The sequence below is a fragment of the Thunnus thynnus genome, chromosome 15 (assembly GCF_963924715.1).
Source record: "Thunnus thynnus chromosome 15, fThuThy2.1, whole genome shotgun sequence".
NCBI classification, from domain to species: Eukaryota; Metazoa; Chordata; class Actinopteri; order Scombriformes; family Scombridae; genus Thunnus; species Thunnus thynnus.
The window spans coordinates 25,585,697-25,613,326 of record NC_089531.1 but is presented as its reverse complement, the minus strand read 5'-3'; the positions used below and the strand labels follow the sequence as shown (position 1 = coordinate 25,613,326).

The following is a 27,630-nucleotide window of genomic DNA, read 5'->3' as shown; positions in this document are numbered from 1 at the left end:
AGACACGGATGTTGCAGTTATGTGGCATGCGTCTTAACCAATGGCCTTCCAGGGCACGCCCTGATGAGCATTTTAATGTCTTTCAGCTCACTGTTTTGGTTTTACAACTCTTACTGTTTTGGTTTTGTCTCATCGCTCTCAAAGCATTGTTTCCAGATGCAGCAGACAGTGGTTTTCCATGAAAGACCTGTTACACTGTCCAACACCAAACAACAGACAAACAGAATTTTCGCCTAGCTGGTGAACATATCATAGAATTAGGCTGCTTAAAAGCCAGATATTTCCCTCTGGAGTTGGTGGAGACCAAAACATAGCTAAAAGGAGATGGAATATTGGACTCCAGAAACACAACTCCAAATGAATGCTAATGTTGCTCTGTGTATGCTGGATGTGCAAACTGGCAGCTGTTTACTAGCAAGTTCCTCATATCAACTTTATGATAATATGTTAATGTTGTGTTTACAGCTTGTTTTTGCAGCCCCCAAATTAATAAGTTATAACTTAACAAGAAGTCACTAAAAGATAATGGAGGAGAAAGTGGCAGGAACATATATTTGTACATGAACACATATCTGATGAATATTGATGTTGTATACAGAAAAAATATTTATTAAGCAGAGCAAAGGACTTGTTGACACCTCCAAAGAGTGTTCTGATTAGGAACAGAAATGGAATTTATTTTACTTTCCAGCATTTTTATAATGATAATGATGTATATAAATATGCCTGCTGTCACACAACTCCAACCACTTGCACCTCCACCACACACACACTGATTAAGAAAAAAATATTTATATTATATTTATACTTGTATATTTTACACAAAACCAATATATTCTTGCAATTATCTGTGCGTATGCATGTGTATGTGTACAGTGTGTACTCTAATCTGGAGTGTTTCAGTGACAGAGAAATAACCACAAATTGAGTTTCAAGCTGCTAAATCAGGTACAAACTGTGTGAGGAGGTGTGACACAGTGTTGAACCTCGGTCTTCCATGATGAAGCAGAAATCCATACAGCTCTGGCCCATAATTGTAAGCTCAGAAGAAGTAAGCCTCCCTGCACAGCACTAATTACTGGCCTTTACGTTATTGTCAGTCCATCGACATTTTCCTTTATTGGTGAAATAACTTTAAAAGTTGAGTAGCTGTTTCTGGAAATAGCTTTTGCTTTTGATTGCTTCTGTACGAGTAATCTGGCAGCTCTCTCTCTCTCTCTGCTAAATGTCTATTAAGAAGATAATAAGATTCACTGGAAACTGAAAGGATCCAAAAGGAAAGTGGATGGAGTGATGTTGACATTGGAAACCTTTACACGGTCAGTCAGACACATTCTCAGGCTTGGTGAGATAAATAACAACTTAAATGGTAATTCCTGTTTCTTAGGACTTCTTATTTTCACATATATACTTTATTTTCACTGTTTTCTTTCAGTCATAAAAATCTGGAAACATGGTGACATTGCTTGCCACTCAGAGTCCGAGAAGCAGGAGACAGTTTAACCAGAATATAATGGAATACAAAAATAATAATAGAATAACCACCTTATTTGGTGTTAAAACCTAAAGTGAGCACACACAAAATCTTGATAATAATCCCTTATTGCACAGAAAAACTAAGCGTGCTCACAACAAGGTTAATGTTGAACTAGCAGGTCGGTCTGTAAACTATGATGTGTTTAACATGGGTGAATATTTTACTGTTTGCATTTATTTTCTCTTTACAATAGGTTTGACTAAGTCAAGGGTTTGTTGGAAGTAGAATGTTGTCAGTAATTTACTTGTGATAGTTGTGATAGAAGTTGTTACACTGATAGTACCCTATATTTTAAGTATGAACACATGAAACTATTACCTCATTATTGTTTGCACATTAACCAGTCATCACCTCTCTATTACGCTATTTCTCGTCAAGGTATTACCCCATCTATTAATACCTCCATTAAAACTCTAGTTGATAATATTTTACACTGATATTACCTCACTATTAATGAGAGAATATTACACTGATATAACCTAGTTATTGTCTTCAGATAAGCCTGTTCTTACTCCATACTTACCATCTTTTTAATAAAAAAAATTCTGCCCAGTTATTTCCTTAACATATTTTACTCATTATTCTTTTAAATAATTTAATTTAAAAATTAAAGCCCAATATGAACAAAAATGTTGTTATTATTACCATTATATCACTAAGCTATTACCTCTATAAACACCATGGCTTCACCCCTGTTATACCAAATCATCAAATGATATGACTGCTTGTGTTTCTTGCTCAATGTGCCCCCTTTTTAATGATGTCATGCTCCCGGATCTTGGTGAGAAGTTCAGTAGTGATGGTAATGATGACCAAAATGTGAATATGGAACCCAAGTTGTACTAAACTGGAATGATCCTTTAAAGCTTCCTTGGACAACTTTGCAAGTTGGAAGTGATGAATGGCAGCAAAACTCTTACTATATTACAAATATTTGAATTCCTGTCACTCAAAACTACACATCACATTGCTTATTTACCAAGCAGGCTTGTCTGTGATTGTTATAATACAAAAGGGTAATTTTTTTTATAGCAAAGGAGCCTGATAACACAGCTTTTTTGCAAAAAATTTCACCTTATGTAGCTTTAATTATCATGAGGACTGATGCAGCGCACCAGGGCAAGCGTGCAGCTCTCAACAAGAGCAGCGACAAAACCCAGTGTCAATCTAAACAGAGCCCATACTGTGAGCCTGATGTGGTTTAAGCTCCCTGAGGGTTAATACAGGTTTCACTCATTAATTCACACATGAAAACAAACCATATATTTTCAATCTGAGTAATCTCCCAAACTGATCCTTGTGTCTGGTCGCCCGCTGTGAAACTCACATGATCATGACAGCTTAACATCTCGTAGTAAACTCCTCTAGTCATGTTTATCACTGGAGCTGCCGTAGTAGCTCGCTCACAGCCTGAGATCACTGGCAGAGGACAGACACAAATAGTCTTCAGAGGAGAGACTTCAAAGACAGCTCACAGCATGCATTTAAAAAGGAGTAAATTAGTGAAACATCCTTTCAAATGAAATATGGAATTATGATTTGCCTTGAAGGTTGCAGACGCATGAGTCACCTTTGTTAATACTCATCTCCCCTGTGGTGTTTTATCATTGAAGTTGCTCCCAGGAAGTGTTGTGCTGAAGTGAAAAACAGAAGATTGAAGAGGGTTGCTGTAACGGCTATCTGATAAGGTGCTGGATGACTCATTGTTGATTAGTAGTTTTCAGGTGATAGGTAGGCCCCTAACTCCCCTTTGTGAGCATATGTGTGTGTGTGCCTGCATGCATATGAGAGAGAGTGTCAGAAAGATAAATAGAGAATTGTAGGTGTGAATCTGAGTAGGCAGCACCACTATGATTTTAAATCCTTGTGATTTATCACAAATGCTTTTTTATTATAACACATCTGATAACTGAGCTAGATGTGACATGTCACAAACCTTGTCATACACAGAAGGGTTATAGAATATTCTCCCTGATTGAGGAGGAACGATTATATTGGAATCAATTTTGTCTGGTGATTCTGCACTAATTTTTCCTGAGCCTGCAGCATGTGTCTGTTTAATATACTATAAGTGGATTTTGCCAGGACAATAAGCAATATTACAGCACAAACATACCTCAGACAGTCTAATTCTTAGCATCTGAAAAAGCATAGGTAGGTCATTATGATCAGGGACAACAATAAATACAACAAAGGAAAGAATGAAATAATTCTGCCTAAACTTGGGTTGTATTGGTTATAAATTCTCATCCAAAACATGAACTATTTGCAGATGTTCAGGCAGCAGTGACTTGACGCTGTGTTGTTCTGCTGGTGATTAATCACTGTTATAATGTCACGGTCATACTGGTCAGTCTGACAAGTTCTGGCTGACCTGCACCAGATGCTATTGGCTAAAAGAGTTATTGTATATCTTGTAGGAAATGTCATCGACTGACCAGATATCAACTACAAAAATATGTTATTTACCGATGTGATGAAATCAAACACCCCTGGCATTGTCAACAAGACAGGTGTAATCCAACATACCCAATCAATATTTTTCAATAACAGAGCCACAGCAAATGTGCTGCTTCTAGTACTTCACAACACTCTGTCATACAGATGTATAAAATAATAAGTATATTTCTGGCTTAAAGCTGCAAACTGAAGGAACGTATCCCACGAGATCTTCAGGCGTCAATGCTGTGTACAGTGTATGTAGTGTTTACAGTTTATAGGCTCAGCCAGTGTGGAAGAACCTGCATTTACATAAAAATAGGAATACAAATGTGTAAATGTTCTCCTCTGCAGGTAAAAATCCGGCATTCATAATTTTTCCAGAGAAAAGTTGCTATATGAACAAACACAAAGAATCCCTAATGAGAGAACTGTACAAAACAACAGTAATAAATATCGACATGGAAAACAAACAAACAAACAAAAAAACCCAACAACCCACCCCCCACATGCACATACCTAAACCTATGATAATCTAGATATAACATACGTGTAATCACCTCACTCTTCTCTACCAGGTGTTGCTAAGTCTAACTGCTTAATATAATGGTGAATATACATTTCCTTCAGCAATGCATCATATTTCATAAGTTTATCATATGTTTTATGTGTAAAATGTTGTACTTTACAAAGTAACCTTAATTGTCAGAAAAATGTTGTGGTGTACAAAGTACAATATCTCCCCCCGAACTTCGCTGGAACAAACGTACAAACCCTCATAACATGGGTAAAATGGTTGAGCTCATAGTCTGTATGTGATTCAGCCTGTAATAGTGCTCATCCACAGCCTTTTAAACCTGAAATTACTGATTTTTTGGCCACTTCAGTTAACAAGCTGTAAACACTGACATACAATCATCTTTTAAAGTTGATGGCAAACTTGTTGCAGACAGTTGCTAATTTACACATCCAGCAGACATGGAGAAACATTAACATTCATTCGGAGTCTTGTTATAATAATAAGTCCAACATCGACTCTCCTTTTAGCTGTTTTGGACTCCATCAGCTCCTGAGGGAGATATCTGGCTCTTTAGCTGCTAAATGCTCCACTACATTCACCAGCCACTTGCAAACTTTGTCTGTCTGCTAAGGTGACTTTGTCTGGTGCTCAGCAGTGCGGTGGGTTCATCAGAGCTTTTTCACTGGAAACAGCTGTCTGCTGCTGGGAACTTGTTGATGAGGATGGTGAGGAAGAACCAAAACAGTAAAGTTGGACAAAACCAAAACAATGAGCAAAAAGGCTTACAATCAGTTTAGACTCTGATTTAAAAAAGCAGCAGAGGATCGTCAGCATCAGTTAGACATTTCAATCCATGACTAATATAAAAATATTGATAGGAGCAGATTTAAATGTTCACATTGAAATACTGTAATTGAAATGGTGTTGAAACAATATATATATATATATGTACAAAATGTAGCCCAGTTTTACGTGTTTTGATCTGCATATGTTTACTCGGTGGTCACCAGTCGTGTTCTGCTAAGACAACAGGACACTTTTTAAAGTCTGACAAGCTGTCACTCTCACCCATGATGACACTGAAGCTGGATAAGCCTCACTTCTGCTTGTTACCTCTGCCTGTCACACACTGCTGTTTCAAATGATTCTCCCTCTGCCACACCGGCTCATTATCATACTTGGTTATGACATCTCTTGCCTTGTGCATTCTCTGTGTATCCCCCCATATCTCAGTGACATGTGTCTGTTGGCTTCTGTTCTTTATAGCCTTAGGGGCTTGCTTATTGCGCTTCCCGCTGAATCCTGCACTGCTGCCTGGATTCAACAGGGAGCATACTCATGTGTGGAGCCTGTCTTATAAAATAAGAGTATAACCATTCATGGAATAAGTGTCATTGAGAGAATTACATTCAGGATAGACATAATAGGACTACTCATGAGATGGATTACATATCTAGCATACATATCCTTTACCGCAAGATTTAAGGATTCTCAAATTCTCTGAGGAGCAATAGCATCTTCCACAGGCAGTACTGAAGATTACCAGCTTCTCTGCTCAGCCTGTAGTTCAGACGCCTTTCTAGTATACTGTCTCCCCAAGAAAACATAACTAAGGGCCTACAAATGTGAGCCTAGACTGTCCCTATATTGTTGTTGTAAATTGACTTTGCAGGAGTCCTGTCGTATTTTTTAAGCCAGCTGGTTTCACATTTTCTGCTAGATACACTAAAAACAATATGACCCTCCATGTACAGAATTCATTCTTGTTTATTTAGCCTTAATTGCCGATGCAGGCAGTCCAACACTTGCTTATGCAGTGACCTTGAGAACTTCAGTCCCTGACAGGAAATGTGTAAATATGAATGCAGATGTGATGGAGCACAACAGCAGTTCAGCGAGTAATATTAGTCTGCTTGAATAATGGGGTCTGTCCTTCCCGGTGTTTGACTTGCATACCTAAAATGACTGATTTGTTGCAGGTTTTACAAAAATGTTTTGAATGCCTATGTGGGTGTGCAGCACATTGTTGTATTTACTAGTAACTAGGGCCAGAAAATCTGAAATTGAATGAAGAAAGGGGAAAGGAGTTTGAGGTAGAATTAACAAATGGAGATTTTTCCCTTACATGTGTCCTCCTCTGGTTGTGACAGTGACTCCTTTCTTCTCTAAGCAGCAAAAAGTAGATGCAGCATGAAAGAGGTAGCACTGCAAAAGGTTTAAAGGTGTAGTTCAGGGTGGTTGGGTCAACAAAGTGTGTGACCTTGACAACCAACATGATGTTTTTCTAACCTTAAAACTGATATTTTTACATTAACAGTGAATCAAACGACTATGTGTAATGTTAAAGGGGATGCTTGTGGTGATAAATCCACAAATAATTCACTCCTAACTCTGCAAATCTCCTCAGCTCTACAGAATGTTTAAGCATCTTTTAGCTCATTGTTTTAGTTTCAACACAAATCTATTGTTTTAGTTCCCTTTCACCGCTCTCATAGTCATTTTCAGCCACAGCAGGCATATGTTTTCAGAGAAATGGTCAAAAAAACTGACTGTGTACTAACTTAACCCAAAATATGATCTTTCCTTAAACTTAACCAAGTTGTTTTTGTGCCTAAACCTAACCAGACCTTAACCATAGTGTTGTCACATTATAAAACATCATTTCTTTTTATCAGTGATTGGTAAAATAGACGAATGATGTCCAGCTAATTACTGCCAATAGGGATGCCAGATTAATTTCTGCTGCGTTCAAGTGGTCAACAATCATTAACTGTCAGATTAATATCAATACTAGTGTTTGAAAAAAGTAGCCATGAGACCTAAATGACCTATTTGACTTCGGGAAGGAGAGGTGCTCAGTACAGAAATTTTTTTGTTGAAGTTTACAGCTAGTAAACAAAGCAAAGTAGGACTGTGAGAACATGAATGATGAAAACTCTTTTTCCTTTAACTTTTTCTCTGTTTTGTTGATTAAGCTTTACTACTGCACTGTATGCGGCACTCTTTGTCTGCTCAGCTATGGTGGCAGTTCACATCAATTATTTATTCTTCTGTTTGTTTCAAACAAACTGAGGACATAAGAGACATCACTTCCTGAGCCAGAGGATTTTTCCAGGAAGATTTTACCCCTCACAACAAAAAGCTATAGTTAGTTGCTTTGTTTTAAATACATTTATCAGAGAACAGGAATATAAACACTCATTTATGAAACTATGTTGGATGATTACTTTAAGCTAAATCTGCTCTTTGTCTGTATTTTTTACATTATTTTTTACAATAGTCTATATCCTGCACTCATTGTAAGTCTCTGGATAAGAGCATTAGACAAAACACTTAAAATGTAAATGTGATCTTTCTAAGCTGCTGGCAGGCATCTCTGATATCGGTGGAATTGCCTCTCCGTTGGTGTAGAATTTTATGTTTGACATTTTTCCCTTAACAATAGTGTTAAGACGACTACCAGCTAAAAGACCATAACCATTATGGTACCATAATAAAGTGGAATTGTGGGGAGACTTAGTGTTTCAAAAAGCATGATAGTGAAAGTTCCCTGCCTGTAATAGGTAACCATAGTGTTCCCACTTCTCAGTCACATTAAGCTCTTGTTGGTGACGTGGTGGAGACTCAGGCAGAGAGCTGAACAAGGTGTTCTCACCTCTCTGCTCCCTGTTCTTCTTGACCTTCATTAAAATGCCATGGCCTGCAGCAATTAATGCCACCGGGACACCTGAAATACGAGGCAGATTAACCTGCGGATCAAACGAGCAAAAGGCATTGGTTTAAGCAACTGCTCGACACTTGTAGAGTTACTACCCAGTCTGTGTCTGGGTGCTAATGAGGGACTACCTTGATAGTGTCATGAATAATGGATGATACATATTATATAACCAGCAACAAGTGGAAATAAATGAAAACCAAAGGGAGGTATCGACTACTCTACTGTGCTCTGTGACAAAATGATGTGTTTAGAGGATCAAATGTTAAGTGGATGTCAATTATGTTTCTATTTAATGTTGTGTTATACACTATTCTCCTATCTCTATCCAATAAAAAAAAATAGGCTCTAATTTTAGGTGTGATGCTGCAATTTTTGTTTTCTAAAATGTATGTACTAAAAATACAAAAGTATAAAAAGGTATAAAATAGAAGTGATCCTTTAAAGCTATAGTAATAAATATTTTTGATCAATATTTTTTCATGACCAATGGATCAAATGATTATGTGTAATGGCATAATGTCAAATGTTGCTTGTAGTAACAAACCCGCTGAAAATTATCACCCAACTCTGCAGTTCTCTTCAGCTGTACGGAGCGTTTTAGAGTCTTTCAGCTCATTTTATTCAGTCTGACCACTCTAATTAGCATTGTTTTCAGCAGCAACAGGAAGCTATTTTCAGCAAAAAATGTTGTAACAAACCCACTTTTCGCTACCTGTTCCAGGAGGACAAATAGCAACTACCTTGTGAACATAGTGGAGCATTTAGATATTGTTCTCAGGAGCTAGTGGAGGCTAAAATAGAGTTAAAAGGAGAATGAATACTAGACTTAACTTTGCCAGATGACCAGAAATACAACTCCATATGTAGCTACTTTGCTAACACATTCACCATATTAGCTTCACAAGGTGATAATATGTCAACAGGGTTTGAGCCAGAGCGCATATTGCAACAATGACCCTAATAAAACATTACATGTCCTGTCACTACAGCCTCCCTGTGCCCAATTATCCACATAAAATCAGGGGCTAAATCAATGTTGCCAGCTGGCCTCTCATTTTTAGATTAGTTAGCTAAACTACAAAATTAAACTGTTGGTTGTTATTTATTGCCTGTACGCTTGGCAAAAGCTTTTTTTAGGGAGTTAAATGCCAAAAAAAGTTAGCAAGGATTGCGTGTTTTGGCTGTTCTCAAAGACCAATAGTTAGATAACATGACGTCAGCTCAGCAGACTGAGAGCTGTCAACAGGATCAATTTAGATGATACCTGATATCTCCAGCTTTAATTGTCAGATGTGACTTCCCAACAGTTTATAAATACACAGCTGTTGGTTAATTCATTAAGCCATTATGACTGTGAGAAGTTTTTTTTCCTTCCAGGATGAGATAAATGATTTATTTATGATACAATAACAGAATGATATAATAGTCAGATTTAGGCTGCCAGCTGTGTCAATTAAATTTGAGCAACAATGACTCAAACTCACTCACACAAACTAGTGGCGCTCACATTGTGGGTGTGGGCAGACATTCAAAATAAGTCATAGTAGTGGAGTGGATTGGAGCCAAATAAGGGTTGAGTCATGCAGTTTATGATGAGAGCGTGGTCTTGGTATATTCATAAATGAGTAAAATATTAGAGGCACTATTGATATGACTGTGAAGAGCAACAGGGAGAGTGAACATTTATTCAATTATTGTGTGATAGCTGAAAAAAAGACAACTGCATTTTCTATGCATTTTGTAGAGTGCTGTAGCTCTAGGGATGGCAATGTCAGTCTGTTGGTTGGTTGGTCCCCCACTTTGGTTGGTCCACTACTTTGGTTGGTCAACTACTTTGGTCAAGACTGAAAATCTCAACCACTATTGGATGGATTTCAATGACATTTGGTGGACATATCCATGATGCCCAGAGGATGACTATATATGGATTGGCGTACAATTTTGTACACATTTGGGTTCCCTACTGAGGCCCTGAGAGACAAATGAGAGATCAATTTTCTAATTCTGTTTGTGACTTTGTGCCACAAAGTTCCATAATTTTTTCCATCTGTGAAACAGTTGAAAAAAAGTTTTATCAGGTGAAAAAACATTTTTTTGTGTTTGTTGTTGTAATACTCATTTCATCCACAAGAGGCTGAAATGCACCACTACCCATGTTATAAATAGGACTAAAAGCATTCAAGTTTTCTTCCAGGTGAGTTGTAATTTCTCAATGCACCCTAAACACAATATTGTATGATAGCAAGTTATGTAACATTACTGTCATGTCTTTCTTTTGGCTAGAAATGTATTTTAATCAGTGCTAATCTGCCATTAGCTTTAGCTATACTGACATTAGGTGTTAGCCCGCTAGCTAGCGAGTGAAAAACATATTGTTCATGGCTAACCAATAGCTACAACCTAGGTTAAGTCGACTGCATTAGCTAATGTTAGTTTATTGTAACATTAGTCATTGTAACGGGGACACTTCAACCCTTATGAGTGGGACATTTGGACACTTGCTAAGCAAATAGGATAATTTTGTACATTTAATGATAGCTATACAAAACAGAGTAAGCACTTTGGATACATTTTGATTTTGGCATTTAAATAAATATGGTTATTATTCATATTTATGATACAGAATTGGATGCTTGTTATTGAATATTGCAATTGTAGTGTGATGCTTATTCTTAATCAGTCCTTCAAGTTGACAATTGAACCATTGGTACTAAGACAATTGGTTTTCAAACCTTTTCATGTCAAGGACCCCCAAATTGATATGTAACAAACCGACCCCCATTTGATAAGATTTTTATCTTGAAGACCCCTATCTAAGGAGATAGTTGGTAGATATGATTTAGTAGAAAATTCCATAACCGTCTACACTGTAGGTGGGGGAGATAACCGTAGAGAGAGTGAAACCTCTGATTACAATAATCATTCTTATACATTGTGCTAACTTCTAGTGAACAGAATAATAGTAAAATTGAACTACTCCCCATTTTTACGGGGACGCCCTCGAGGACCCCTAGGGGTCCCCGGACCCCACTTTGAGAACCAATGATCTAAATCACCCTTGAGGCCAGTCAGCTCATTTTTGTTTGTTTAGTATTCCAGAGGGAAGTCCAACATTTGACTTGTGGGTCCAACAATTCCATCCTAGGGGTGTAAGCCACGTCGGTGAAGGAGGAGGCCATACAAGGTGAATAGGCTTTGTTTATTTATATAATAAATAAAATACTTAACAGCAACTATGACTCTGAATGATGCTGTCTTGTTTCACAGAGGATAGAATGAGACTTACACACTGTTGGGGAGAAATTCAAACCTGATCAGTTGTGTGTAGGTAAAGTGTTATAAAGTATGACCCAAGCTATCCAAGCATATTGGAGCAGTGAGCTGAACTTGATTTTGTTGGCAGATGAAAGTGCTCAGAGAGAAAATAAGAGTGTGTTGTTAGTCTCACCTCATGAATACTTTTATGTGAAACACAGTAATGATTGTACAACGTGCAGTGCATTAAAAAGACTCAATTTCAGCTCACTCTCTCAATACAGTATAATTATACTTCTCACTTTAAGTAGTGGATTCTCCCCTTCCCTTTTGTTTTGTACTTTTAGACTCTTCCCTTTGTTTGCCATGATATGTGATATAAGATTATTGCTGATTGGAGTGGAGTCCTTTCATTTAAATGAATCATTCTTTCTCTTGATAAAATCTCTAGGAAAAATACAGTGTGCACAACTCAAGGGTTCGAGCGCACCTGAAGGTTCCGTTGTTGGCCAAGTACCTGAACCTGATCAGATGAGGACATGACAAGTTTCCAGCTTTTCAGTATTGTGTCAGAGTTGTGCCTATATTTGTGGAGGACATAATCAGACATTTACACACCCTGATTAATTTCACTGCATGCAATGTTGAATGACAAGTTGCTTCCATATGTATCCGTATAAGCTGTATCTAAGTAAACTTTGTTAAAAAGACATTAATTTAAAAGAAAAAATGTTTCTACTCAGTTTGGCTTTTATACATGCATCACCCAGTGGTTTCTGCCACAAGGTCTGTGGTTACCATCCATCCTCACAGTTGATTTTAGAGAAGATTAAGATATCCCAAATACATTACTAATACATTAATATATTGTCTATTTACTGCTCCAGAATTAATTGCAAGTAAAACATCAAGCAAGTATGTTTTATAATACCACTTTACCAATCATTTGAGCATTAACCATAGTCCATTACTTCATCCATCTTTCAGGCCTTTTCACTTCATCCTAAGCAAGAGTGCCTTTGATTTTGAAACACTGTAGGTGGTTGGTGCTTCACAATCCTAACACCCCATGACTTAACACAGGGATATTTTCAGAGTACAAGAGTTCAATTTTATCTGAAATGTCTGTTGCCCAACTTAATTCTCATGGTCAAATAATTTGTCATATGAAGATATTTGTCATTAGAAATCTGTTTGCATTTTTCAATTTGCAGCACATACCATCACCACTTTTTTTTTTCTTTTTCCCATGCTGCAGTGCTCCCACTTCCCTTGAATATCCCTAGTTTTGTTTCTTACCTTTGTTTGATGAATTGTATATTGCATTTTGTTTTATAAAAGTTAAATGTTGAATATTGCTGAATTTAAATTTTTACAAAATTTTGCTGAATGACATACTGAAAAGCTTGTGTAATATGATCAATTAATAAACATGTATAATAATACATATTTTGTCTGTTGTTTTTATCAAACTATACATAATTATATATGTTTAGAATCTAAACCTTAGATGTTGAAGTGCAAGTGCTTATAATATCAGCATTGTATGTATATTTTGTTAAACTGAATGTGGCAACAAGTGTTTTACAGAGAAATGTGAAAAAAAAAAAAATTGCCACAAACAGAATTGTGTTGCAAACTGGCAGCAAACAATAGAAACCGCAGGTACCAAACTTTTTTATCACACATTGATACAACTGTTTGCCAGATGGCCTGTACTTTTGTAAATGAGGCTTTCTAACAACTGATTCACCCAGAATAAGGTTGTCTTATGCTACCAATAACGATGCTATTGGATGCTTTCAGACTGAGACAATGAAAATGTGCTTTTTTAGAGTGTTTCATTATAAATAATATTCAAATGTACAGACTTAGTGTAATGTTGTTAATTCAGTCAGAAAAAACGATTATTATGGAATATTAATGTATATGTTTTTTCAGCTTGGAAATGTAAAAAAAATCATGGGACCATTGTGATTTGTTGCTGTGGGAGATTAACATTGGCTAATGTGTGCTAGCAGGTGATGAATAAATTGTCACAATTGATGTGGATGTTTTTGAACCACTAAAATTAACTACACTGTTGCAAACTATTTTCATTACTTGTTTGTGGACTAACTAGCTGATATCCTTTACAACTACTAACAACTGACTGATGGGCCAGTCAGGGTAACCTGAGTAGATTATGCAATCTTTTCAAAGAGGCAGATTGGATATCTGAAATGGTTTGATTCTATTGATATCCAGTGGGATAGAGATCATAGGGCTAACAACAACAAACGTTTTTACATCAGTTTTACATCAACAGACCTTCTGTTAAAAAATGCAATGAGATTGAAAGACGCAATTTTCATTGTACTGAATCTTTAAATGCTTGTTACAGAATGTGAAGTAGCACTGACTAAATTACATTTCTAGCCAAAAGAAAGACACAACAGTAATGTTACATAATTTGCTAACACACAATATATGTAGCTTGTGTTTAGAGTGCATGGAGAAATTACAACTCACCTGGAAGAAAACATGAATGCTTTTAGTACTATTTAGAACATGGGGTAGTGGTGCACTTCAGCCTCTTGTGACCAAAATAAGTATTACAACAACAAACACTTAGAAAAATGATCCCGACCAAATAAAGAAAGAAAAAAAAAAAATCACCTGTCAAAACATTATTTTCATTTGGTGTCTAACTTCTGCATGTACTTTGGTTTATGATGAAATAACTGAAAAACAAGTGACATTCCCATCAGTCTCAGCTGTCATAGCTGTGTAGCAAATATTATCATCTTAACATGCTAAACTACAATTGTGAATTAGGTAAAAATCATATCTGCTAGACATCAGCATGTTAGCATTCTGACCAAGTAGCAACTACCATGACTCGAGGCTGAAGTTGATGTGACAGTACAAAGTGTCACCGAAGGCCACTAGATGCTGGCTCCAACTGACACCCATTCAAAAAATGTCAACTTCTCTCTAGAAATACTAAGTCATGTGGTCTCAACAGCTAAACTCAGGCCCTCTAATAAGTGGGCCGGTGGTCATTTTGGAAATAATTGCTCCATTAATAAGATTTGAAGACTTATAGTAGCTTTGATGTCTGCCATGTAGGCATTGATTGACAGCTTTGATTGACAGTTTGTATGTCTGCTGCTCTCCCCGGCTCTGGGACTCGCACTGTGTAGGACTATTGTCACAATATTTTGTAAGTTTAATGTTGCTTGATTTTGAAATCTGCCCTCACAATTTAACTAAAGTAGCTAATGTTAGCCCAAGCGTGCACCGTTCCGTTTCCAATAAGCTAGCGTTTGCTTCAGTCCAAGGTATCAGGGTGTTTTCTATTTCTGCATTCTCTCCTGATTTGGAAGGTCCTGGCTCCAAACAAAAAAGATTGCGCCAACTATAAGCAGCAATGCAAACCAATGGATGATGTCACACCTCGTTACTTATATCTCTCTGTACAGTATATGATGCTGACATTAGCATTTTTCTTAAATTACTGCTGTACTGTTGTTAAGAGCAGTCTCACACAACCACTGGTTAAGCTGTAGACTCTTGGTCTTGTTTTATAGTAACTAGAGCTGTAGAAAAGATTGTGACATGAAAGTGTATTGAGGTTCAGTTTTTACCCCCTCCTACCTTAAATGACACTGAACATATTTTCATGAGACACTTTTGTGTGGATGTGTTATCACACTTCCCACTCTGGTTTGTTCAAACATTTGAAGAGTGACTCAACAGATGTGCAGGCAGCGGTACAGAAAATATGTTCAGTCTAAATTCTGTGAGAGAAATTGAAAGCATGACTGACCTAAGATGTTGTAGTTTTAAGCTCACAGTAAGATACACAGAAAATCTAGACTCTCAATATCATTTTTATGTTGAGATGGCCAACACATTTAATTGTTTTAGCCACAGCTGATATTACATAATGAGTCAATATTTCATTAAAGCAATCAATTATTACATTGTTTATTTTACTACAACTACTGAAAGTAATATTTTCTACAGAAAGTCCAAACCGATGTGTGTTTAAGGAAAATCTATTTACAATAGGAGACATTTTTCAAAGACTTTATGAGCATCCATGTACCCATCAGATTTGAATTTTGGCAAACCAGGCAAATTTACAGCATCTCAACTAGTGGATTGTGGTGTTTTTCTCCACTGCTGACACACTTTGTGCCTCTGGCTGATAAGACTGCTGTGTTTTTACATACTAATCCTGCCTTCTGCAGCTTGTTGGAGAACTGAAAATATGGAACATCTTTCTTTTCCCTCTCTAAATGCCTGCATCCATGTCTAGAACATAACCCTCCATTTTCAAAATGTGTCTTATTATGTAATGTTTGAGTGAACGCGTCTTTCTTGTGCTTTTATCGTTCATTAAAGTGTGTTATTCTCTTTCCACTGCACTACACACTGTGCTGTACACAAACACACGTTTCACCTGTGCACACATGAACACAAAAGCACCTGTGCATGGCAGGGCTCTGTGTGGCAGAGCAAATATGTCTGTTCCCAAGACAACAGCAGATAATAGAGTCATTATAACAGGACAAACAGATTACAAAGCACAGCACTGCCGCAGAAAAGCACACATCCCATCAAAGAAATCAAAGAAATACTTTAAGAGACTTATTCGAAAAAAATAAATAGCAAAGTTTAAGTTATAATCTGTGACTTTTTCTTCTTTCTTCTTCTTTTCCTCTTTCTTTTGTTTACTTATTTGTGGCTAAAAAAAAAAAAAAGATGTGTATTTAATGTGTCAAATCCTTTGCAGGAGAAGAGAAGAGATTCCATACAGAAAAGCAAACTGAAAAGCTTTCAGGAACTTATCACCTTATTGTCTTGTATCAATCGATTATAGATGGCAGCAAAGTGCACATTATTTGATATGAAAATGTCACTGTTTATTACTTTTACAAGTTATTGTCTGCTCTGTCGGTCTGCAGGTCTCACTGAGGCCCTGTAAATCCCTGTTAATCATCCTGTATTTATTGCCTTGGAAATGTAAGCACGCTAATGAATGTCTGAGCTGAAAGTGAAACAGCTTGAGCTGATGACATCACTGTGAATGTGATTTTGTCACTTTTTTTTTTCCTTTTTACTTTAATACACTACTTTCGTGACTTACAGATCTTGACTTTGAAGATCACAATACTATCAACTACCATCACATTAACACTTTGTTGTTCAATGTGTCCAGTTTTAAACATAGAAATAGGATATCAAATCAAATAGGAGTAGGACATACAATTGTGGTCATTCTGCAGTTGCTGGCTCTTAAATCAATACCTAATACACTAGAGTCTGATTGCAACTGGGAGAGGCTGTTGAGACAAACCTTGAATGAGTTGTCCAAACAGAGATATTTGTTATTTGACATAATGCCGTGAATGTAAAACATAATGTTGAAAGATTTTCTGCGGAGAAGATTTGTGATGATCTGTCTGCACAGACGAGTTTTAGCGCAAATTAAATGAAAGTTGTCATTTCTGCACAGATGTCACTGTAATTCATGATGTCCTAATTATTCTGCGAGAACAAATTTAAGCAATAAGAATCAATATCAATTAATTTGCTAATTTTCAGGAAGGAGCAAAGAAGACAGATGGCTGGGTAGAATACAAATCTGTCGTGAGATGTAATTATAATTGACTAACACTTTTGGGATGCCATGAGCATGTTTGCTGCATCTTTACACATGATGTTTACTTTGAACCAAACTGATTTTAACCATGGTTACAGGCAGTATGCGAACATTCCTAAATATTTTTTCTCTTTACATGAATTTGAATTTATTCTGTGGGAAAACTCAAGAGGCAGATTCTGTGAATTGCTCATATCCACGTGTCATGATAAAACCATGAGATACAGATTTGCATCATGTCTGGATTGGCTTATCTTATTTCCACAAAACGCATTAATATCCTCTCCATGTTGTACGAGAAAGCGATGAAGATTTGTGTGTTTTAGATATTGTTAATGAGGTCATCCATGTTGTTGATAGAAGCCGTTCCTATTGTGCGTATGTGGAAATTATGTGCACGTTGCTGCTTAGTGTTCAAGGAATTCAATCAGCTCATTTGTAGTCAGCACACAGCCAGCTGCTGCTGACCTGCAGCTGATCCTTCAGCTTCCTGCACAGGCCTCCAACTTCAAGGTCCATACCAGTGCACATCTAAAAACACCTGTACTTAACATTTGTGCCTACCATTTCCCGAAGTATGCCACAGCATTTTAGATTCTATTTTCTACTTTCCATTACCATCCCATTCTTTTTTGTCTAAGTAGCATAAATGTTATTTTGAGTCCACTTACTGGCTCTTTCCATAGATTTCACCCACATTTTACTGTCTTCATCAGCAAAGTGAAGTTAAGTGAAGATATTTTTTATATAACTACTACTTCCAAGATCAAGACTGAACCACAAGTGCATCTTGATCTAGTTTATTTTTAACTGTGCTCTGAGATAAATAGAAACTAATGGCAAAGAAAAGAAGGTAGGAAAAAATAAAACACATACAGCAAACTAAAAGGGGATTTGTAGTTAATGACATTACCACCTGTAAATAAAGAACTACCTTCCACTCAACAAATGTAGTACCATTTTGCAATGTCTTTTCTTGGTATTTTATGCCTTGTTAGAGAGTTGACAGAAGGGAGATGACAGGACATTAAGGAAGACAGATGGGGCCAGACTGGAACTGGGGATGTTGTGGTTCCTGGTCAGTGCATTAAATCCCTTGGCCACCAGGGCATCCCAGCATTGTCTTTTTAAATTGAATCAAGTTTATACAGGCCAAATAGGATACACAAGATGATACAAGATGACTAAACTTGAGGAAATATGTTTAGTGAACTTAACATTTTAAATTAAATCAAAATCTGGTTAGTCATGACGATAAGGGCATTTTTTCCACTTCCAGTTGTACTGTAATTCCATTTCAGAGTCTGATCTCTACTCCAGATTTTGCTCTGTATAGGCAGTTACATATATCAATGTTGCCTCTTAGATATGATCTGTAGTTGTTATTTTCCAGTACATACAACTGGGCTGAACTGGATAATCATCATGTTGGTTCACATTGCTTTCATTTCATATCATAAAGATGATCTAATGCTAACCTAAAAGGCATGTGTAATATGACACTTTACTGTGTGCATCATGTAATTGTAGTTAAACAAGAAGAAACAAGCTCTCTGGAGAGTTTTAACCCAGATACAGTACTGTGGACTTTGCTAATAAGCTATACTTTTTTGTTTTGGTGTCCACAAAAACAAAACAAAACAAAAACAAAAATATTTTCTCACTCATTAATGTAAATCCAACATTCACTCTCCTTTTAGCTCTGTTTTGGTCTCCACCAACTCCCAAGGGAAATATCTGGCTTTTTAGCTGCTAAATGCTCCGCTATGCTCACCAGCTATTATGGTAACGTTGTCAGTCTGCTGTTTGGTGCTGGTCAGGTAGTGTCCAATGGATTTATTAGATCTTGTTTGCTGAAAACAGGTGTCTGGGAAAGAGGGTAGAGTTTGCTTGTGGGAAAACCAAAACAATGAACTAAAAGAGGCTGAAAGGAGAGGAGACCTGCAGAGTTGGTGGTAATCATTTGAGGATTCATCTCTAGGAGTGACTGCTCTGACATTCATCTTTGTTTATAAAAAAATGGGATTAATGCAGCTTTAAGCTTAAAGTAAAAAATTGGCCTGAACACTTCGTGCAATGTTTGTTACAGTGCTGGTATGTTCATTTAAATTCCACTGATGAAATAACACAAATTGTACATGCAAGTATTCTCATTGCTCTCATTGCTTGTGCAAATCAAAACGCCAGAGCTGAGATTTTTTTAAAATGCACAACTAAACACATGCTCAAGTGGGTGGAAAGCCATATGGGAAAAGACAGAATCAATATTTGAGAGCGCAAAACACAGCACTTGCTCAGGACATATCTAAAAAAAAAAAAAAAAAATAGCCGTGCAGTACACCAAAAATATTATGTCTCTATTTGGAAGGCAGTTGCTGAAGTGATACACATGCCAACTGATGGTGGGTGTTTCTTGGCTATGATTTTGGTGTTTAATACCTACAGTTATGGGCTGTGGTGGAGCAGAGCTAATCAATAAAACTCTTTTTTTTAAGCCCTGCATATTTAACAGCAGTAGGCTTCATTCATACTGTATCTCTGAAGTAACTTTACTAACTTTACTGCAAAGCACACATGTTCATTTATACTGCATTTGAAAATTAAATCAATATTGGGTATGAATCCTATTGTTAGCCCTACAGGTTGATTTTGAAAAGTCTGTTTGTGTGTGAGTCAGCAGCTTGTGGTCTAAAGATAAAGTTTAATTAAGCTAAAAGCTTCACTGGCTTCCCCATCACTCCTTTTCAATCCCTCCCCCAAACTCCTCTACCTCACCGGAAACTTCTGACTAATTGGACGCCCCTCCCACCATAATCTTTGAGCCCAAATAAGATTAACGAGCAGACACATTTCTGTGGCATGCACCTATTCAATACCCCTTTTGGCAGCACTTGCACTCTTTCAGAGATTTCTTGCTTGGTCATGTTTGTAAACAAAAGCTGAACTGGGGTTTTTTGAGTGGCGGGGTAGCGTTTGTGACGCCATTGCTGCTTCACAAGCATCCAGAAATGTTCCTGCATCACTAATTAATGCTGTCTGTCTGCTCTTTTCTCAGGCTATGGGCATGCAGCGCCAGGAACCGATGCAGGGAAGGCCTTTTGCATGTTTTATGCTGTCCTGGGAATCCCTTTGACTCTTGTCATGTTCCAAAGTCTGGGCGAGAGGATGAACACTTTTGTCAAGTACCTCCTGAAGCGTATCAAGAAGTGCTGCGGCATGAGCATCACTGACGTGTCCATGGAGAACATGGTGACCGTGGGATTCTTCTCCTGCATTGGCACGCTGTGCATTGGAGCCGCAGCCTTCTCGCATTATGAAGACTGGAGCTTCTTCCAGTCGTACTATTACTGCTTCATCACATTAACAACTATAGGCTTTGGGGACTTTGTGGCCCTCCAAAAGAACAGGGCCCTCCAGAAGAAGCCCCTGTATGTGGCCTTTAGCTTCATGTACATCTTGGTGGGCCTGACAGTCATCGGGGCATTCCTCAACCTGGTAGTGCTCCGCTTCCTGACTATGAACAGCGAGGACGAGCGGCGGGATGCAGAGGAACGGGCCTCACTCGCTGGCAACCGGAACAGCATGATCATCCACATCCAGGATGAGTCGCTGCAGCGTGGCCGGCGGCGGCGTGAACCGTACCGGGCAGAAGTGACTGATTTGCAGTCAGTCTGCTCCTGTATGCACTACCACTCGCATGACTTCGGCAGCTCTGGGGGAGGGATGGGAGGCCTGGGCTGTGCCTTCTCCCATCAGAACTCATTCAGCTCGCAGCTGAACCCCAATCAGTACTTTCACTCGGTTTCCTATAGGATTGAGGAAATCTCGCCCAGCACCTTGAAAAACAGCTTCTTCCCTTCGCCCATCAGCTCAGTGTCTCCGGGCCTTCACAGCTTCACAGACAATCACCAGCTCATGAGGAGAAGGAAATCCATCTAAACCCTAACACACACAGGAAAAATAAGTTTCCATCTTTTATACACAAGGTCAAACATTTCCAATGCTGCTCCTTACCAAATCTTATTTCAGCACTTTTTTCCCTTTTTGGTTATATGTAATATAAAAAGTATTCTTGGGAACAGAAGAAGAACACTACGCAGAGCAGTAAGCGTGGACACAATGGGATGCAAAGCATGAAGCATGGATGTCTATTTTTTCAAGAGATCGCTCCATTAAAAAACACTCACACACACAAGACCTTCCTTATTACAGATTTACACAACATAATTGATATATTAACTTTGGTTACATACCAAATGATGCACACTTTGGGAAATGCTATTTTTCAAAAGGGAGTATGCTTGTTTCACCTTAACTTGAAGAAACTTTTACCGTTGTGTACTATTCCATTGCCTCACTGCAAACAGAGAATTTAAAATGACTTAAAGCATCAGGTATTGTTTTCTATAAGCAATCATATATTTCAATGGTTTTGCCACACATCAAGCCAAAATATTGTTGCCAATATTAGCATGTGCATTAGATGTCATTTAATGAGTGTGCCATGGTTTTGTGACATTCTTTAGTCTGTTTTCAGCTGTATGAAGGGCATCTGTTTGTCTTAAATTCAAAGGATCATGCTGCTGTTATTGATATTTTTCCCTCATCTAGAAAAGTTGAAAGATCGTGTCTGGCCACAAAAGCTTCAATTACACCCATAGCACTGGTTAGTTGTTTGTTTTACTCCCATTTATATCAATATTGAATATCAGGCTTTTGGATTGAAGCTATTTCAGATCTACATTGACTATTTTACACCAATATACAGATATCATACAGGAATAACTCCATTGTAAAAGAGGCGGAGAGACTAGTTCTTCCATTTTCATTTGCCTTAATAGACCACAATGCAATACTCCCAAAGATATCTCATGATTTCACCACTTTCATAAAGTGGCACTTCAGTAAAGTTGAGAACACACAAGAGGTAGATTTAAAAAATAATGGTCAAAATTGAAGCAGCAGAGGATGAGATATCCTGATTTTTAGTCCCCAATGTGGATACTACAATTCCCATAATGCCACTCAATGGTGTCATTAGACCCTGACTGCCCTCTAAATGCCTTCTTTCAAATGCCACACCACCTTCAGTTTGTAACGCAGGCTCCCAATGAGGTGTAAACTAAACATAGACCTTAAAGTAGTGTCAGGGCTATGATCATATGATCACTGACATGCCTGCTTTTCACAGACTAGATGGCCAGGTGGCTCCATACTACTTGTTAAGCTTGTTTTTGAAAAGTATTATAGGAAACATTGGGATAGTTGTAACTAGTAGGAGCTGATGAGTCAGGCTGAAAGAAGTGGATTTACAGGTTCTTTGAAAATGATCAAATTACCCAAATTAATGAAGTGAGGATATACTTTAGGATATAAAACCGCGTAAGAGGATCAAAAGGTGGATTTCTCCTTTAACCCGCAGCTACCAAATAATCAAACATACAATTAAATTACTCCAGCTGAATTCATCGGTGAAAATTTTACATGTATGTATGACCATGATCCAAAGTGCTGATTCAAGGTTACTTTCCGCATACATCACGTATGCCTGTAGCAGCTGATTCCAAATCTGAACATGAACCATCCTCATATCTAACCGTGCAGCACCAAGAGCAGAACTGTTTTATGGTACCCCATGCAGATCTAAACTGACAACTCTTGAGTTTTGGATGCACTTTGGAGCCATTAGTGAAACACAACCTGATAAACGCATCATCACGGAAACAAGCTGAAATAGTGAGTATGTGAGGGGACGGCTGAAGATCACCAATAAGAAAGACTTAATAACATCAGTATGATCCTTTCAGTGTCTGTAAAATATCAGGCGAAGAGAAGGGATAGGGAAGATTTTTTTATGTTGGAAAGATCTGATAAGTGCATGAACTTTGTATGATGAATGGGTAAATAATTTCATAATAACTTTAAAAGTATCTTAATGGCTAATAGTCTTAACAATGATTTACAACATAAGCTGTTTATTTTACCAAAGTCCAGCAGTTTTTAAAGGGATGAACTTTATTTACCTGCTTTTTAATTTTCCATTCAAACAAACTGTACAATAATGTTTGTTCTCAGGTTTGAATGAATCACCTTTTTTTTGGCTTGCTCCTATAACAAACACAATTCCAGAAGTGCAAGTGCATCTTTCAAACAACACAATGTACATATCAAATCCTCATTACCAGATATTAAGAATTTTCCAAGACAGGCGACTGAGATGCATCATCTCACTGAGGCCTGTGCTGTGTTTGATGCAGATGTGTAACCAGGAGTCCGTTTGTATTAGAGCATTATTTCTGAGAGCCAGAAGGCTGGAAAATATTTGAGCAATTCTGGGTTTTTATGTTTATTACAGGCCTGTTTTAAAGCCCAATCTGCCTTTTCTGTCACAGCTGGTCCAACATTAGCTTTCCAGGATAATATTTTCACTATCTCTAAGCTAAATTAAACGGGATGGTACCACTTCACATAGATTCTGAAAGCATTTTAAGCTGTAAATGTATATTTAGATATGTATTGTTTGTAAAGATTAGAGCTTTTTTAAGTTGCACAGGGCTTGAAGCTCTTTTTCCCTTAGCAAGATCTATCCTTCAAAATCAATCAATATTTCTGGAAACCCACAATTCTTACTCTAAATTTCTGGACTTTAAAAACACGTTACCTTCTGTATTCCTTACAGCCTAGTGTCAAACAGGCTTCTATTCATTTCCTTGGTAGCAGAGCATGCCTCGCAAGGTGAATGCCACTTTGTTTGGGCAAATGGTAAAATGCCATGGATCCTATTCAGTCATGACAAACGTAACCAGGCGTGGAGTCCCAGATAAGTCCTAAAGGCATTGTTTCATTATTGGAACTCTAGCGGCTTATCTAAATATCCTGTACAATATGTTTATAACAACCTTTGGAATAAAAAGGCCTTTTCATGGCTGAGATGCATATGTATTTTTACACATTAGCATACGTGCCTTGAAGAAACAGCGGTCAGTGTTTCTGTTGAAGTGGGCACATTTAAATATGGTGGCTGCGGATCTGTTTGTGCTTTAGCAAACCAATTGGAAGATTATGGAGGTCTGGCTTTAGGGCTAATAATAGCGCATTAATGTATAGACAGATCTAAGTTGAGAGAAACAAGTTCATATAAAGAGAAATCAACATCTGATCTTATGCCTACCTTCTAGGACCATCTGTAGATTCAAGTACACAACCAGCGCCAAAGCAGATTCATATTTGTGGTGAATAATCACTTCCTCACCTCCTGCAGAGAGAATCATCTCATACTGGCTTAAAGGATAGTTTCAGTATATTATAACCTGGTTCCTCTTTTCATAGTTTTTGGCAATCACTCCTTTTGGTAATAATATAATTGTATTTAACAGGTTAAATGCTGAGATTTGGAAACACAGTTTAATTGCTAAAAATAAGGCTATCGTGTGTTAGCAAACAATATCCTATATGCACAAAGCAGACATTGAACAACATTAACATTCATTTCGAGTCGTGTTTCTGGTGATCTGATGAGTGTAAGTCCAATATTCGTTTTCCTTTTTGTTCTGTTTTGGTCTTCACCAACTCCTGTGAAAAATATTTGGCTCTTAAGACGCTAAATGCTCCACTATATTCACCAGCTAGCTGTTAACTTTGTCTGTTTGCTGTTTGGTGATGGGCAGGGAGCATACAGTTTATCAGTGTTTTTTCACAGCAACTGACTGAAAAAGAGGTTGATGAGAGCGGAGTATGTGTGCCAGACAACCAAAACAATCATTTAATCCATTGTTGCATATAATAATACTGAATAAGGCAGCTTTAAAGATTTATCCTCACAAGGCAAATCTGAAAATATTGAGAGACAGACTAACACCTTGTTAGTTGGTTTTGGGATTTGTTGATAATAAGGAAAAATTACAATAATGCCAGCCTTGTCATTTGAACACCAAGTTAACCAAAATTGTTTGAAAGAGAATACAAAGGTAAATAATATACTTATCACCCAAACTGTCCAATGTAAACATCCATGACAGGTCAAAGACCAACTTGTTGGTTCAATTTTGACATACTGAACTAATTGTAGTTGTGCACACACAGTTTTCACAGTTATTACCTTCATTTAATGCATTCATCCTCGGGTTTACCTCCAAAATAAGGTAGATAATGGATAATCATCTGACCATTCATTTCTTGTCCATTGTACTTTATTGTAGCAATGTTGCTGTGTTCCCAGATCTCAGCTATTACTTTGGTGAGTACACTGTGACCATAACTGATAGAAATTGTGGCCAAAACAGGACCCTAGTTGTAATAAACCACAGTTATCCTTTAAATGCATGTATACAGTACATTTACAATAGTGATAGGATGGAGCACTCAGCATTAGCTCACTGGAGTATCTACCTACAATAAGTGTCACTGATGGCGATCAGTGTGCCTTCCATTCAGTTCACAAACTCAAACTTTTCCAAGCAACATTTTGGGGAATGTATCAGCCATAATGGATCTTTTTTGAGAGGAAGCAGCAAACAAATGAACTCATTTGCTCGTCATGAGCTGCAAGTCAGATCATTTTACATACTCCTTCCTCCCACACGCACACATATTACTTGTGGCATGTGGCACGATTGCCATCGTGCCACGTGTCATACCGATGGCCCTTGACTGAATGTTACTCTATAACACAGATGGTGCAGAGAAACAGCCACACACACCATCACCTTCAACAGACAAACAGTGTGACATTTTGTTTTCTCTCGTCTTTGCCCACCACATGGCACCAAACAACACAAAGGTGAAGTGATTTTTGAGGGTTATTGGCTGTTGTTTGTTTTCAGTGTTTCTTACATAGCTGTGCTTGGCTTCCAGGCGTCATTTACTGCACGTGGCAATATGTGCTGGCCATTTCTCTGTCAACAGTGCCATGTTTTCCTATGACAGGGACAAAGAGACACAAATTGCACTACTATCTGTGTAATACAATATAATAGAAAGGCTGTGTTCCATAACTTCTATTTGTGAAATATCCTTTGCAATAGGTTCTTCTGTAGGTCTGATGAACAAATACCATGTACCATATTCCTTACAGGAGATTATATCCCATCTCGTTGGCATCCATGCGGTTTGGTGGTCATGTTGGACCGACTGACGTCTTCTGTCACAATTATGAAACTGATGTCTGTACAGTAAACTCCAGTATGGGTCCCCTCTCTTTTCAACACACAGAGAAGAGATTGTTGAGAATTGTTCAGAGTGAAATGAACATTTTACATAACATTTTGAATTTGTATGTTTTCTTTTCTTTCTTTCTTTCTTTCTTTCTTTTTTTTTGGTGCGTGTGTGTGCATGATTTGGTGTGGAGGACTCCCTGGGTTACACAGCCTGGGTGAAGCCATAACACACTTGAATAAAAACGATGAGCCTCCTTCTGAAACCCTCTGTCTTCTTCTAACTGCCTAACATCTTCAGCTGCTTGACTGTGGAGTCATTTTTATTTCAATTCACAAATTCACCAGGTGAGTTTTTCATTGTTAAAAACTGTAGAATTCAGGCCTGGAGTTATATAATTACATATTCATTAAAACAACAGTTTCAATGATTTTCTAAATATGCTGTAGGCCAGTTTCTCAAACTTTAAACTTTCTCAACTTTAAAATTACTCATACTGTAATAATTAATTAAAAGCTAAAATGTTTCTTCCCAAGATATTCCTAAAAATAGAACAGGTTTAGAGAAGTGCGGCCTTCTAACATTTCAAGCCAGAGGAGACTGACTTCCAAGATTATTGCCAATAAACACTGCGAGCTCTACTGAATAAAACCTCATTCTTAAAAATCCAGACTGTCAGGCAAGGATCAGACCACAGTGGAACCAAATCTTTGCTGCAAAAGAAATAAGTTGATAATCCTATGTAAAACTAATCACTCTCTATCTTTTCATTAGCCTCAGTAATAAGGATCATTCCCTCATATTTACATCCTAAGAAAAAAGTAACACATCTGTGAGTCAAACCTGAAACCTGAAATGACAGTTTATGTATTCATTTAATTGTTCTTGAATCCTTCTAATTGGCATGAAAATAGTCTAAGACATGTCTAATATTGATAATATGCAACTGCAACTGGTATTGGCATACCAGTCTTCAAAAAAATGTGTCAAACCAACCTTATGGCACAAAATGCTACGTGTCACGAATTCTGGTAGAATGTAACTGAAAAAGGATCTCTGTTGTCCAGTCGCCCTCTTCTCTCCAAGTGGCCCATGTAGTGCAGCTGGATGTTCAGTAGGTGGGAGAATGAGCAGGCAACATCCCTTTTTATCCCTTCCCACACCGCAGTAATTATACTGTCAGCCGTGAATGTCAGGCAACGCAGAGGGCGACACAATAAGAACAGTGGCAGAGGGGCGTTAAGGCCTTCTCTTGGCGTTAAGCCTGTAATTTTGCATCTTAAATGATCATGTAAGCAGAGCCAAGTTGCTCTGCAGTGGGACCATCTCCACCATGCCAATGATATGATGAAGCT

At 37.7% G+C, this 27,630-nt stretch overlaps 1 protein-coding gene and 1 long non-coding RNA gene across 2 annotated transcripts in view; both read left to right on the top strand.

Annotated features, from left to right (window-relative positions):
- The window catches only part of kcnk9 (potassium channel, subfamily K, member 9), a 38,632-nt gene extending 17,571 nt beyond the window's left edge, over positions 1 to 21,061 (top strand). The window contains exon 2 of the mRNA XM_067612100.1: positions 20,178 to 21,061. Coding sequence (XP_067468201.1) covers positions 20,178 to 21,061 — 884 coding nt within the window. The remainder of the gene's footprint in view (positions 1 to 20,177) is intronic.
- LOC137198345 (uncharacterized) lies at positions 10,073 to 12,147 on the top strand. The gene is made up of 3 exons (XR_010931628.1): positions 10,073 to 10,408; positions 11,306 to 11,398; positions 11,921 to 12,147. It is a non-coding gene; the product is annotated as an uncharacterized lncRNA (long non-coding RNA).
- Positions 21,062 to 27,630: the final 6,569 nt, after the last annotated feature.